Below are 16,394 nucleotides of genomic sequence, written 5' to 3' on the forward strand. Positions count from 1 at the left end.
TGTGTGTGTGTGGTCGCGCGTGTGTGTGTGTGTGTGTGCGTGTGGTGGTGCGTTGTGTGTGGTGTGTGTGTGTGGTGATGCGTGTGTGTGTGTGGTGTGTGTGTGTGATGTGTGTGTGTGTGGTGTGTGTGTGTGTTGTGTGCATGCGTGCGTGCGTGCGTGCGTGCGGTGTGTGTGTGTGTGTGTGTGTGTGTGTGTGTGGTGTGTGTGTGTGCGCGTGCGGTGCGTGTGTGTGTGTGTGTGTGTGTGTGTCGTGCGCGTGTGTGTGTGTGTGCGTGCGGTGTGCGTGTGTGTGTGCGTGCATACCCTTGTGGATGTGGACTCTCTGCACCCAGGAGAGGGGGCAGGCCTTCATGACGGCGTAGGGGACGCTGATGGTGTGGATCCGGTTCATCACGCTCTGCAACGGCACACAGACGCACAACGCGCGCTCGTCACCCACGTCCGCGCGGTCTCCCATGGCAACAGCAGAACGCTGGAGGATTTATACCGGCTCCTCTGCCTGATTTACACCTTCTGACAAACACAGGCTTCCTGATCTGATTATCTAACTCTACAGCACAGCTCCATCTCTGATCGCCCAGAAGGATCTCCACCTAGAGTCCATTTCACTGGGATTAACCTCACTATATCCCTTCAGATTTGGATCGGCATATTTAAATATAAGGTGCAGGCATAGGCCTCAGTATTATAGCATGAAGGTCAGAACCAATCAGCAAAGAGCAGAGGTCACACCAGTCAGCTGGTCTTACTGTGAGAACGCCATGCCACAGACCCATGTCCTTCTTACAGTCCAACACGTTCACCAACGTTTCCCCTGGGAAAAAATGCAAATGGATATCAAGAACAGATCGGAAACACAAACATATATCAAACACAAACATGGATCAAACCCATATCAGATATCAAACACAAACGGACACCAAACACACATTTAAAAAAGAAGGTAAAAATATACCGAATGCAACTTGATTTCAGCTGCTATTGTGAGAGCTGTGTGTTAGCATATTCCTCACAGCGAGAGCAATCACGTAAGCCCACGTGTGCAGTTTCCACAGCTATAAACCAGTATCGACTAATAAGTATACTTCCTTAGCCAAAAAGATATTAAAACTATTTTTATTATACTTAAGATGCTATGAATGTCGTGGAATACAGATAAAGCCTTGCGTTATCTATTATTCAACAAACGCACAGTTCCAGAGCTTTCCACAAGACAAGAAACAAGCGCTGAATAATTCACCATTCCCTGATTAATTGGGCTTTGAATCCATTCCCAACCCTCAACCTACTTCCTCTGCCCCCTTTCACTCTCCATCCCCCTCTCCCTCTGCATCCCGCTCTCCGTCTCTCTCTCCATCCCCCTCTCCATCTACATCTACCTCCTCTGCTCCATCTGCATCCCTCTCTCTCCCTCTCCATCCCCCTCTGTCTCTCTCTCCATCCCCCTCTCCATCTCCCACTCCATTCTCCGCTCCGTCGCCCCTGGTGGAGAGAGCACACGCACCTGCGCTGCGTTAGCTAATCAGTCCAGGTGCTTAAAGGGGTGCTGCTCTCCACAGTTTGGGGCCGAGACCGGGAGCTAACACCGAGAGCGATTTTCTTTATTTGAGTCAAGTTAAATTTCAGTAGTTTCTTTGAACAAGACGGAGAAAAGTAATCTGCCACTGAAAAGTGGGAGGAGCTGGTCAGGTGAAAATCTGGCCAGCTACAAGCAGGGAACTGAAAAGTTGCCCTTCTGTTTTACTGTCATTGTAATGGAGACGTGTGTAAGCTTGATGCAGTAGTGTATAACGGTGACGTAATAGCAGAGTAATCTTACCCTCACAGTAGTTACAGGCCTGGGTCAGAGCCTGGCAGTGAGTCAGCATGGCCACCTTGGACACAGCCACACCCATCACTGTGCCCTCCTTACTGGCCTTGTACTGAGAGAGACCAACCCACTGTCAGAGTCTGCATTAACACTCACACACACACACACACGCATACACACACACACACACACACACACACACACACCCACACACACACCCACACCCACACACACACGCATACACACACACACACACACACCCACACACACACACACACACACCCCCACACACACACACCACACCCACAACCCCACCACACCACACACACACACACGCATACACACACACACACACACACCCCACACCACACACACCACACCAGACAAAACACACACACACACACACATGCACAAACACACACACACACATAGTACTGTATGTGGCAGGTTTCTCACCTCGATGTAGGCGGGGTCAGTGTTGGCAGTGGGAATATGAGGCTGCCAGTCTTTGGACGGTTTGGTCAGATACTTGGAGTCAGTCACCACCCACTTCAGCCGCGGCCAGCCTGTGAGAAAAATAACATAAGTCAACTGGGCAGCTGTGTGCACTGCTGTCATACTCTACCAAGAGTATTAACCAGCACTACATCTGTAAATAAACCCTTACATAACTGAACAAAACATTTTAAAAATTAAGTGGGTGTTAGCAGCAGCAGCAGTAGGAACTAAGCAAGAGCCATAATGGCAGGCCCAGTGACACGAGCGACAGACAGCCACAGTTGTAAGAACAGAAAAGGGAGAGCCATAATGGCTGCCACTGACCTTTGAACTGCAGTATTTCTCCATTGGGAGTCTTGGGCAGTCCCTTCAGACACACTTCGCTGGTCAGGGCTATGCTCACCCCACAGCTCCCCAGCAGGAAGCCGATCTGCTGACTTCCTGCGTCCTGGGTAGACAGGAGGACGCCGCGTGTCAGTGACAAAAACTCATGACATGATCGGCATCGCAGAGATTCAGTTCCTGCACTCAGCACACCCTACTGAGCGCACAGGCTCACCCAATCAAACAGGCCAACAGTTTCACCACTAACGGCTGCTGAGCACAGCCTTTAAGACTCACCAGAGTCCGCACACACAAAGCCAAAGCTACTGCATAAATATTCATATTCCCTGCTGACCGGTCATCCGCATCCCATACTCCAACACTGGAGAGCTTTTGGCAGCAAAGATTTCCACTGTGAAGACGTGGCTTGGAGCACTGCAGCTGCTGAATGATGTGCTGCTTGTTTATTTCTTTCCCCCATCTTTTGTTTTTGCTTTCATTGCCATCTACCAAGATTTGTTTCGACCACCTGTGGAGTGAAATTATTCTCTACAAATTTCCTTTGCTACATAATTCAAGCAATTTCGTGTCCTCTGTTCAAGCATTCTACATTTTTACTCCCACCCCATCCCTATCATTTCCCCTAAAGAAGCGTATAGTATTGGCCGGTTTCTTGGCTGACTGAATAAACCTGTATTGGGAAGACAGTAAACCTGTACAGCAGTGCTCAACAGAGGAATCCAGTAAGAACCTATAAAGCAGCACCACCTGCCCCCGCCCATCCTGCCCCATGTACCCGTCACCATGGAAACCCTACCTTGCGGGACAGCGGCACCTCTATGGGCACGGGGATGACCTCGGCCAGCAGGCAGCCGTAGAACGCCACCCAGAACATCCCGGGGTCACTGTTGGGGTACACCAGCGCCACCTATGGGCCACGAATGCACACGGTGCCCGAGGGGAGAGAGTCAGAACACCAGTCAACCAATCAACAATCAGTCATGCAACCATGATCATCGATCATCCTTGGGCTAGGATTTCACTAATATTAATCTGTCAAGCAGAGTTGGGGTCAAATCCATTTGAGTTCAATTAAGCAAATTAACTGAAAATCAATTCATTGATAGAAAAACTCTCATATAGCAGTGATTTTCAGAATAAGAATATGAATCGAACTGGAGACCACTGGCCAAGTATGTTTTCATGCATACAAGGAATGTGACTTGGTTAATCAGTCACTCCCTGTGTGACAGTCCAGACAAAGACAAGCCAAAGTGGGGGTTTCAAAAAACTTTGAAAAACATACATCATATTGCATGCAGTACATTATATTGAAGTGAAATTATGTACATTAAGTGGGTTTCGCAGGCAGTTTCATGTTGACCTGGACCATGTAAAATAAAATAAAATGAAATGAAAGGCAGTCTGACCCGGTCCCCAGGCTTCAGGACGGGCTCGTTCTTGGTTCCCAGCTTGTTGAGGAGGGTGAAGGCCAGTTTGAGACTGCGGCTCCACAGCTTGCCTGCGGGAGACAGCGGGACGGGCTAGTTGAGTAACAGACTCCAGGCTGACTGGCTGAGGGCCCTCCTGTCGTAATAACTGGTGTTTTTGGCCTCCCGTGCTCACCGTAGGTCAGGGTGTAGAGGGGCTTGCCCGTGATGTCCAGGGCCGTGAGGGCGGGGCTCTTGGCCTGCGTGGCCCCCCAGCGGGCCAGGGCAGCCTGCAGGGCGGGGGGCCAGTTACTGACCACGCCCAGCGGCTCCCCCTTCACCGGGATGATCTGACGCCCCTCCGGTTTCGGGGTGTTGGGGTCAGGCTGGGGCACTGCGGAAGAGAGGGAGAGAGAGAGAGAGAAGTGACAGAGACAGAAAGGGAAAGGGTGGAGGGATGGAGGGAGAGAGGGAGGACAGGAAAGAAACAGAATATGGGGAGGCAGAGTACAAATTAAGAAGTAGACGGAGGACCAGAAGAGTGTAAGACAGCAGAAGACTTGTTTGTTCATTTATTCTGATATCCTGTAAGTTAAACAAGCTCCTCTCTATTTCACACCACACTTAATAGTAAAACGCAAAACAAAACCATATTGAGGCTATAAAGCCTTTGAACTATCTCTTTAATCCAATCACAGCCTTGCAGGGGAGGGGAATGGCTCCTTATTTCAGTGACTGACAGTAAATGGTAGCTCCGCCCACTCGTCACCCTGTGTCTCACCCTCTACGATCTCCTCGGTGTCGTCCATGAAGAACTCGCTGAGCGGCGGCCTCTTGGGCCTCTTCAGCGTGTTCAGCAGCTGCTGGATCTTAGTGGAGACTCTGCTGCTGACCGGAACGCCTGAGAGGGGCGGGGCGGGGGGCGGGGCGGGGCGGGGCGGGCAGAAAAGCAGTCACACAGGTGCTCTCGCCCCACGTGACAGGAGCTCACGAGACGAGGGCGACGAAACGCAGGAATGAGCGGAGAAGCGGAAGGAGCACAGAGAGAGAGGCAGGACCTCCAAGGACAGGATCACTCAGGGAAAAGTTTACACAGACACCTAAAGCGCGCGTATACACACACACACGCACGCACACTCACACTCACACACGCACGCGCACACACACACACACACACTCACACTCACACACGCACACACGCGCACACACGTGCACACACACGCACGCACTCACACACGCACACGCACACGCACACACGCACACGCACTCACACTCACACGCACACACACACACACACACACACACTCACACTCACACACGCGTGCGCGCGCACGCACACACACTCACACACATGCACACAGAAGCACACACACACACACTGAAGAGCCCGTACGCGAACACAAACATACACTGAAGCACACATACATATGGAAGCACACACACACCCTCACACGCTCACGCATACACTCTCTCTCGCACACACACACACACACACTCTCTCTCACAGTCACTGACTTACACACACGCACACAAACGCACACAGGGACTTCCCTGGGTCCACTTTTCCAGTTATGTTTTACCTTTTCCTATAGCCAGTAGTAATGAAAGTGACAGAGGGGTGAGAGAGACCAGGGGGAGAAAAAGTTTCCTGTTAGAGAAAATTTTACACACAGTACATCAGATCTGTCATTTTAGTACGGATTAGAGCGAGATACACACAAATGCACAGAGAAGGCGAGCGCGTACACACACACGCATGCGCACAAACACAGTCTCCCAATATTACACACTCTCTCACACGAATATACATGCAGTCTCTCAAACACACACACTCACAAAAATACTCCCACGCAGTTAACAGCTAAGCACAAGCCCAGCGGCCAATGAAATGTCTTCGCCATCGTACGTCTGGGTGTCACGCGTCCACACCGGACGATTATTTAAAGCCCTGTTTAAAGTGCGACTGAAAAAATATTATACACTTGCTGAAATAGGGAAATCTCCTTTTGCCAAAAAAATAAATTATAACACACGGACGCACGCATACAGGAGCCTTCAATCAAGCCAACGCTCAAGGCCAAATCCAATGAGGCTATTAATGAACCACAGCCAGGACCAGAGAGGAAGCAAAATGGCGGCACGGCCAATACAAGCAGCAGGATTCTACACAGTGCAGCACACATAGCTTATAGCTTTAGCCTTACCCATATCACTTTATTAAAAACCACTGTAATGTCAGAAAAAATGCACAAATAGCACCAGCACAATAGCTAAAGTGCAGAGGCAGAAGAGCGTTGAAAGTAGAGCAAAGCGAGACTCGCACATTTGGTGTTGTGCTCCAAAATAAAGTGTTATTTTGAATAAGAATCATATTGTTCTGATGAACGTGCTAGCTGAAACTTTAACTCCGTACTAAAGCCTTTTTTGGAGCACTATTCCTAGTGTGTGAGTCTCACTTGGTTTTAATTTATTTTAAACTGAAACTGCTTCAATTTGGTCATTTTTGCTCAGCAAACAAGCCAATAACAAACAGAGAAATTAAGAAAATAAATAACGTGTGACGGTGGTGCGTGTCAGGGGTCAGGGGTCAGTACCGTCTGCCGTGTCCATCATGCTGGAGCGGCTCTGGCCGCGGCTCATGCCCCGCACGGGCGGGGGCATTTCCGCATGGGACCCCCGGTCCTGGGGCGTGGCCGAGGTCACATCAGGGGCAGCGCTGCTGTTCTCTGGGGGGGGGCAGAAGCGCACACATTTACACTCAGAATCAGACCCAGGTTTAGTGTACAGTAGGTGTAGGTGTAGGTGTATGTAGGTGTGGCTGTACAGGTGTGTAAAGTGTAACTGTAGGTGTGTAGGTGTAGCTGTACAGGAGTGTAAAGTGTAGCTGAAGGTGTGTAGGTGTGGCTGTACAGGTGTGTAGGTGTAGCTGTAGATGCGTAGGCGCAGCTGTACAGGTGTAGCTGTGCAGGTATGTAATGTGTAGCTGCAGGCGTAGCAGTACAGGTGTGCAGGTGTAGCTGTGCGTGTGCGTAAGTGAAGCAGTAGGAGTGTAGGTGTAGCAGTACATGTGCACAGGTGTAGCTGTGTAGGTATGTAATGTGTAGCTGTAGGTGTAGCAGTACAGGTGTACAAGTGTAGCTGTGCAGGTATGTCATGTGTAGCTGTAGGTGTTTAGGCATAGCTGTACAGGTGTAGCTGTGCAGGTATGTAATGTGTAGCTGTAGGTGTTTAGGCATAGCTGTACAGGTGTAGCTGTGCAGGTATGTAATGTGTAGCTGTAGGTGTTTAGGCATAGCTGTACAGGTGTAGCTGTGCAGGTATGTAATGTGTAGCTGTAGGTGTAGCAGTACAGCTGTACAGGTGTAGCTGTGCAGGTATGTCATGTGTAGCTGTAGGTGTAGCAGTACAGCTGTACAGGTGTAGCTGTGCAGGTATGTAATGTGTAGCTGTAGGTGTTTAGGCATAGCTGTACAGGTGTAGCTGTGCAGGTATGCTGTACCTATGCGGGTGTGTGCCAGCACGTCGGCGAGCGCGGCAGGCTGGGGTTTGCCCTCGCTGTGCGACAGGGTGGAGGAGGCGGAGGAGGAGGTGGAGGAGCCCTGCAGGGAGCGGTTTATCCAGGAGTCCGGGCTCTGCAGCCCCTGAGCCTGCCCCGCCCGCCTGCTCAGAGAGCTCTCATCATCCGACCCCGAGGAGGAGTCTGAGAGGGGCCGGGGGGGGGGGGAGGGGAGGGAGAGAGAGAGGAAGAGAAAGAGAGGAAGAAAGAGAGAATACTCATTAGACCACATTCTACACTGAGGCAGAAGTACAGACACAAAGACAGGTAATATTAGAAGGATTTTCCAGTTTATCTTGCTAACGCAGACACACACACACACACACACACACACACACAGGGACTGGGGTAGGGGCGCGGGGCGCGGGGGTTACCGGGCGGGGTGCAGTTGTCGGCGGGAGACTGGGCGAAGGCGGAGCGGCGTTTGGTGGGCATGGGCAGCGCCATCTTCTGCTCCCTGTGCTGCGCCAGAGCGGCTTGTACCGCCTCCGTGTGGATATCTGAGAGAGAGAGAGAGAGAGAGAGACAGAGAGAGAGAGAGAGAGAGAGAGAGAGACAGAGAGAGAGAGGGAGATATACAGGCTGTTAACCACCTGTTATACAGACAAAAAACCAGCCCCTCAAATCAAGCTCACTCAGGCAGTTGGTGCTGAAGCTGCCCATCAAATCAGCACTGCGTTGCTATGAGGCCCGAAACACACACGCTGAGCTGATCTAGAACAGCCATTCCACAGGAAATGGACCAGGCTGTCGGGCCTGTTCCTCAGAATGCCTTCATTTTCAATATATTCATCCCTTACCTATCTGTAAAGACTAAAACTGAAGCTAGAGCTCCAGATATCAATTAGTTATTAAGAAACAGACGATCAATAATCATCCAAAATGGCCGCCTTTTTCTGAAGGCATCATTTTCAGATGTCTGCATCCAAGGGTAAAATAGGGACGAAAATCTCTTTCTTTTTGTAAAATTAGAAGGGCTACCAATATAAGTTATCCATAGCTTAAAAACAAGTCACCGTGTAAAATAACTGCACACTGGTGATACATCTTCAACAGAAGAAAATCACGTGTGCCTCATTCGCTCATCACTTCATGTAGACATGCATACAGCTGATTTACGGAAATGGATATCACCCTTACATAACCCTTTCATATTAAAATGATAAAGTAAGTTTTATACGGTTGTCTGCTTGAATGTAATGTAATGTAGTTCGCTGTTCTGGTTCAGTGTTCCATTAGAAAAACCACACTCGCAAACTACCGGTTAGCACTAAGAGCTGTGCTGGTAGCACAGGAAGTGGAACGCTTGGCCCCCTGGCCGACTCACCCGAGCGGTAGCGGTCGTCCCGGGCCCCCCCGCTGCGGCGGGCGCGGTGCCGGCGGGCCGCCGACGTGGAGGCCGAGGTGGAGGAGGAAGCGGAGGAGGAAGGGGCGGGGTCGGGGGCGGAGCTGGGACCCGGGGTCGGCTGCTCGCTCTCGGGGGACGGTTCTGCACCTGGTGGGGGGGACGGGGGGGGAGGAGAGAGCAGGGGTCAGCGGAATAACACACCGTTTGGGGACCGGCCTACCGCGGGTAGAATGCTGATGCTGCTGTTCTGTGCCCTTGGGTCACCAGTGAGAGCAGCAGTGCTGCAGTGCACTCCTGCCCTGTACACAGACAGGGTAAGGCCTAAAGGCCCACACTGCGCTGTAGGCTTGGGTTCAGGGGGCACTGTGAGCACGCAGACCACGCGTTGCGATGGTGCAGGACGAACGCGCCCGTCTGACGCTGCAGGACTGCAGACCCAGCCTGGCGGAGTTTCCCAGGTTCCTCTTTCTGATCGCATGGGGGGGGGGGTCACACGGCCACAGACCACATGACTCACCATAAGACCACTGACTGTGGGAGAGGAACGCTGGATTGTTCAAAATGCGTGCAGTTAAAGGAACTACGATGAGTGAAACTCGGTTTGTGTGTGTGTGTGTTTCTGTGCATGTTTGTATTTGTGTGTGAGAAGCATTTTGGGAGTGTGTGAGAAGTTAGTTGAAATTAGTTGTGCATGCATGCATGTGTGTGATTGAGTGTGTGTGTGTGTGTCTGTGCATGTATGTGCGTGTGTGTGTGTGTGATTGAGTGTATGTGTGTGTGTGTGTGATTGAGTGTATGTGTGTGTGTGTGTGTGTGATTGAGTGTATGTGTGTGTGTGTGCGTGTGTGTGAATGTGAAAGTGTTGGTTTCAGAGGACACAGTTCACACTATTGCAGTGACAGCAGCCAAAACTGGAGCCAGAAGTGTGAGGTCACAGTTCTGCTTCCTCCTCCAGCTCCACTTACGACTGTTTTTACTGATGAAGACACCACACAGGAACACAATCAATAAAGCGAGCGCTATGCATTCCTGGCCAAGTATGTGTTGGATTTCCTAACGTGGAACAGCAGCTAATGCATTTGATCCTGGGCTTAAATCCATGAGTCTAAGGGGAGACACTCTATTAGGGAGATATTCCACTTCATCATAACTGCACATAACGCTCATGCCACATAAACAGGTAACTTTTGGGTGCAATTCACTCTACCGCCACTAGAGAGCAGCAACCAACCACAAAACTTAAAGGGGGTGGGGGGGGGGGTCCTCAATAAACGTGGGTCAAGGCATCCCAATGCACACAGTGGTTTACATGAACTCTGATTTCCTCAGTGATGGAGAGGTAGACTACCTATGGCAGCCCAATGTTTGACATCATCAAACTCTGCCCTCCCTGCAGCCAGCCCTGTACAGGAGAGAGACTCACTGCTGAGCCATAACACAGGGAACTGGGTGCAGAGCATTATTTAAGAGAGAGAGACTGAGAGGGAAAGAGAGAGAGAGGGGAAGAGAGAAAGAGAGACTGAGAGGTAAAGAGAGACAAAGAGAGGGAAAGAGAGACAGAGAGAGGGAAAGAGAGAGAGAGAGAGAAAGGAGGAGGACGTCTTACTTGGTGTTGCTGAGACGTAGGGGGCCAGCAATTTAGCTCTTTTCTTCTCATAGCCCTTTTGTGTGATGTCACCTGAGAGAGAAAACAAACACAGAGAAGCCAGTTAATCACATGCATATACACACACACACACGTACATACACACACACAGGCACCACACACACACACACACACATATGCACATACACACACACACAGGCACCACACACACACACACACACACACACACCGCTGCACTGTAACTTCAGGAGTAAGCCAGAAATACACCTGAAGAGTGAGGCTTCAGGAATTTTAATAATCACCTTTATCATAGCTCGTTAAACTGCTAAGCAAAACCAAAAGAACAGGATATACACCCCTGGTAACATGTCTCTGTAAGAAAGAACACATTATTTTATGGCTAATCTGGCAGGCATGGCCCCAGTGCCCCCAAAGCAGTACACAGCTGCTCTGCTTATGACCAAAAGAACACGGTCTGTTCACAGACTGCAGCTGCTCAGCTAGCCGCTTATAAAACTCCTTCAGCCAGCTGCTAATAAGAACTTACTGAGAGAGCGAGCCTGACGGCAAGTTTTAATCTGAACTTGAAGTCCATTTAATTTGAAACTGAGGGAGGGAACAAGAGAGCAACAAAGCGAGCCAGTGAATTACTGAGCGCAAAAGAGTAAATGAGTTACATAGTTCTGCGGGTCTGGGGTTGCTAAGTGGCAGCTCAAAACCCTGTGAAACAACAGACAAAACACCCAGACTCGCACGCCATTGGCTGAGGGGGAGAGGGGGAGGAGCCTCCAGTGAGGTGCAGGTCAGTGCGGGTCAGAGCGAGGCTAGCCGTGCCGCTGTGACTCATAAGCTCAGCTGTTCCCCTCCCAATGTGGAGAGAACCCCAGCGCTGAGACACCAGCCCAGGCCTGGCCTCTGTCTGCCTGACAGTCTGGAAGCACGGATACCTCTGCCTGCCAACACACACAGCACAAACACACCCTCTGTTTATGCACACACACACACACACACACACACCCTCTGTTTATGCACACACACAGCACGCACACACACACACAGCACACACACAGCACACACACACCCTCTGTTTATGCACACACACACACACAAACACACAGCACACACACACCCTCTGTTTATGCACACACACAGCGGCACACACACACACAGCACACACACACACAGCACACACACACCCTCTGTTTATGCACACACACAGCACACACACACACACAGCACACACACACGCACAGCACACACACACACAGCACACACACACGCAGCGCACACACACAGCGCACACACACACACAAGCACACACACACCCTCTGTTTATGCACACACACAGCGCACACACACACACACATACACACTCACACAGCGCACACACACACCCTCCGTTAATGCACAGACACACACACACACACAAACACAGCGCACACACACACCCTCTGTTAATGCGCACACACACACACACACACACGCACACACACACCCTCCGTTAATGCACAGACACACACACACACAGCGCGCACACACACACACAGCGCACGCACACCCTCTGCTAATACACTCACAGCGTTCACACACACACACACACCCTCTGTTTATGCACACACACAGCATACGTACACACACACACACACACAGCACACACACACCCTCTGTTTATGCACACACACACACACACACACACATGCACACAGCGCACACACACCCTCTGCTAATGCACACACACACACACCGCACACACACACCCTCCGCTAATGCACACACACACAAATTCCCACGCACATACACACACTCACATACAGTATATGCATACCAGCATATTAATACACTCACTTAAACACATATGCTGCTACACTCACGACCCTGACATGCACACACACACACACACACACGCATGCATACACACAGACCCACACACACACACACATACACACACACGCATGCATGCACACATACAGACCCACACACACACACGCACACACGCATGCACACATACAGACCCACACACACACATACGCACACACGTATGCATGCATACACACAGACCAACACACACACACACACATATGCACACACGCATGCATGCACACATACAGACCCGCACACACGCATGCACACATACAGACCCACACACGCACACACGCATGCACCGCAGATGGCTGCCTCGGTGTGTTGACCAAAGCAAATTCCTCGTATGTGTAAATGTACTTGGCAATAAATTCGATTCTGATTCTGATTCTGATGCACAACCACAGACCCACACAGATACACACACAAGCACACGTGCATACACACACACACACACACAAGCACACGTGCATAAACACACACACATGCACGCACACATGCAGGCCACACACAAACACACGCATGCACATCCACAGACACACATGCACTTGCACACGCATGCACAACCACAGACCCACACAGATACACACACAAGCACACATGCATACACACACACACAAGCACACGTGCATAAACACACACACATGCACGCACACATGCAGGCACACAGGTCAGTGAAGACAGTATTGTACTGTACAGAGATGTATGGCTGACAGACAGATATACCATGTGGGACAGACAGATTGATGGTTTTCGGGAACTGGGGGACTGGGGCGCCTTTGTTCCGGAACTGTCCCACGACTGACACAATGGGAGGGGCGGGGAGGGAGGGGGAGGGGGGGGGGGTCATTAAGGAGAGACAGAGGAGGGTCTGTGCTGGGACGGCGGGTGCGGACTGGCACTGCCACCCGAGGACTGAGGCCGCTTTGTACCGACTGGCTGCGGGACAGCGCCACAGCGGGCACGCCGGCCACAGCGGGCACACTGGCCACAGCGGGCACGCCGGCCACAGCGGGCATGCCGGCCACAGCGGGCACGCCGGCCGCGCGGGGCAGCGCCAGCTCCGGGACGGACCCGCCAGGCGCCAACGCCGGCGACTGCCCGAGCGCCCCGAAACCTGCGTTTAACGCTGCCTCAACGCTGACTGAACAAACCCTACGACAACATAAGCCCCCAAAAAGAGTAGCTCAACCTAAACCGAAATGAGGAATAAAAACTAACAGGAGATGATGTCATTGCCACTGCGGGACGGGGCGACAGAACTGAATTTAGGAGCACTGGACAGGTCACAGCTTCTGCCTGTAACTCAGATCTGCAGAGCCAGCACTGAACTCTCACTGCACGCTCTCACATCACTGTACTACAGTACGGCGCTAAAGGAATGTAGCACGCTTTAAACACGCGGCACTGTAGCACACCGTAAGTGCTCCGTACTCTAACACACTGTAAACACACTGTAGCACACCGTAAGTGCTCCGTACTCTAACACACTGTAAACACACTGTAGCACACCGTAAGTGCTCCGTACTCTAACACACTGTAAACACACTGTAGCACACCGTAAGTGCTCCGTACTCTAACACACTGCAAACACACTGTAGCACACCGTAAGTGCTCCGTACTCTAACACACTGTAAACACACTGTAGCACACCGTAAGTGCTCCGTACTCTAACACACTGTAAACACACTGTAGCACACCGTAAGTGCTCCGTACTCTAACACACTGTAAACACACTGTAGCACACCGTAAGTGCTCCGTACTCTAACACACTGTAAACACACTGTAGCACACCGTAAGTGCTCCGTACTCTAACACACTGTAAACACACTGTAGCACACCGTAAGTGTTCCGTACTCTAACACACTGCAAACACACTGTAGCACACCGTAAGTGCTCCGTACTCTAACACACTGTAAACACACTGTAGCACACCGTAAGTGCTCCGTACTCTAACACACTGTAAACACACTGTAGCACACCGTAAGTGCTCCGTACTCTAACACACTGCAAACACACTGTAGCACACCGTAAGTGCTCCGTACTCTAACACACTGTAAACACACTGTAGCACACCGTAAGTGCTCCGTACTCTAACACACTGCAAACACACTGTAGCACACCGTAAGTGCTCCGTACTCTAACACACTGTAAACACACTGTAGCACACCGTAAGTGCTCCGTACTCTAACACACTGCAAACACACTGTAGCACACCGTAAGTGCTCCGTACTCTAACACACTGTAAACACACTGTAGCACACCGTAAGTGCTCCGTACTCTAACACACTGCAAACACACTGTAGCACACCGTAAGTGCTCCGTACTCTAACACACTGCAAACACACTGTAGCACACCGTAAGTGTTCCGTACTCTAACACACTGTAAACACACTGTAGCACACCGTAAGTGCTCCGTACTCTAACACACTGTAAACACACTGTAGCACACCGTAAGTGCTCCATACTCTAACACACTGTAAACACACTGTAGCACACCGTAAGTGCTCCGTACTCTAACACACTGTAAACACACTGTAGCACACCGTAAGTGCTCCGTACTCTAACACACTGCAAACACACTGTAGCACACCGTAAGTGCTCCGTACTCTAACACACTGCAAACACACTGTAGCACACCGTAAGTGCTCCGTACTCTAACACACTGTAAACACACTGTAGCACACCGTAAGTGTTCCGTACTCTAACACACTGTAAACACACTGTAGCACACCGTAAGTGTTCCGTACTCTAACACACTGTAAACACACTGTAGCACACCGTAAGTGTTCCGTACTCTAACACACTGTAAACACACTGTAGCACACCGTAAGTGCTCCGTACTCTAACACACTGTAAACACACTGTAGCACACCGTAAGTGTTCCGTACTCTAACACACTGTAAACACACTGTAGCACACCGTAAGTGCTCCGTACTCTAACACACTGCAAACACACTGTAGCACACCGTAAGTGCTCCGTACTCTAACACACTGTAAACACACTGTAGCACACCGTAAGTGCTCCGTACTCTAACACACTGTAAACACACTGTAGCACACCGTAAGTGTTCCGTACTCTAACACACTGTAAACACACTGCAGCACACCGTAAGTGTTCCGTACTCTAACACACTGTAAACACACTGCAGCACACCGTAAGTGTTCCGTACTCTAACACACTGTAAACACACTGTAGCACACCGTAAGTGCTCCGTACTCTAACACACTGTAAACACACTGTAGCACACCGTAAGTGCTCCGTACTCTAACACACTGTAAACACACTGTAGCACACCGTAAGTGCTCCGTACTCTAACACACTGTAAACACACTGTAGCACACCGTAAGTGCTCCGTACTCTAACACACTGTAAACACACTGTAGCACACCGTAAGTGTTCCGTAATCTAACACACTGTAAACACACTGTAGCACACCGTAAGTGTTCCGTACTCTAACACACTGTAAACACACTGCAGCACACCGTAAGTGTTCCGTACTCTAACACACTGTAAACACACTGCAGCACACCGTAAGTGCTCCGTACTCTAACACACTGTAAACACACTGTAGCACACCGTAAGTGTTCCGTACTCTAACACACTGTAAACACACTGTAGCACAATATTAACAGACCCAGCTCAAGCACACTGCTAATGCAACTTGCTGAAGAACACTTTAGTGTACTGTAGGACACTGTTAGTGTACTGTACTGTACTACAGCATTATTCTGATGCCCCCCATGGTCTGGTATTAGAGCGCGTAGCGCTTACTCACTGGGGAAGGCCTGTGCACTCATCTGTGATCTCCTACATACTGTACAGAAAGCACCAATGAGATGGGCCCAAAAATACAGCCGGTTATTATAAAACCAGGGTCAATAACTGGTTAAAAACGTAACAATACGGATGATGAAATAAACAGGAGTGTGTCCTGGTGGAAAATAGCCCGAAGGCA

The 16,394-nt window shown here is 50.5% G+C and overlaps 1 protein-coding gene across 1 annotated transcript in view; it reads right to left on the minus strand.

Moving 5' to 3' along the window:
* The window catches only part of LOC135234405 (disco-interacting protein 2 homolog B-A-like), a 62,130-nt gene that overhangs the window by 18,089 nt on the left and 27,647 nt on the right, over positions 1-16,394 (minus strand). The window contains 14 exon segments of the mRNA XM_064299002.1: positions 307-400; positions 753-817; positions 1,823-1,925; positions 2,270-2,379; positions 2,636-2,759; positions 3,453-3,563; positions 4,066-4,157; positions 4,262-4,459; positions 4,847-4,966; positions 6,660-6,791; positions 7,565-7,765; positions 7,996-8,121; positions 8,949-9,116; positions 10,576-10,647. Of these exon segments, the coding sequence (XP_064155072.1) occupies positions 307-400; positions 753-817; positions 1,823-1,925; positions 2,270-2,379; positions 2,636-2,759; positions 3,453-3,563; positions 4,066-4,157; positions 4,262-4,459; positions 4,847-4,966; positions 6,660-6,791; positions 7,565-7,765; positions 7,996-8,121; positions 8,949-9,116; positions 10,576-10,647 (1,716 nt within the window).

The sequence above is a fragment of the Anguilla rostrata genome, chromosome 11, assembly GCF_018555375.3.
Source record: "Anguilla rostrata isolate EN2019 chromosome 11, ASM1855537v3, whole genome shotgun sequence".
In the NCBI taxonomy this organism is placed as follows: domain Eukaryota; kingdom Metazoa; phylum Chordata; class Actinopteri; order Anguilliformes; family Anguillidae; genus Anguilla; species Anguilla rostrata.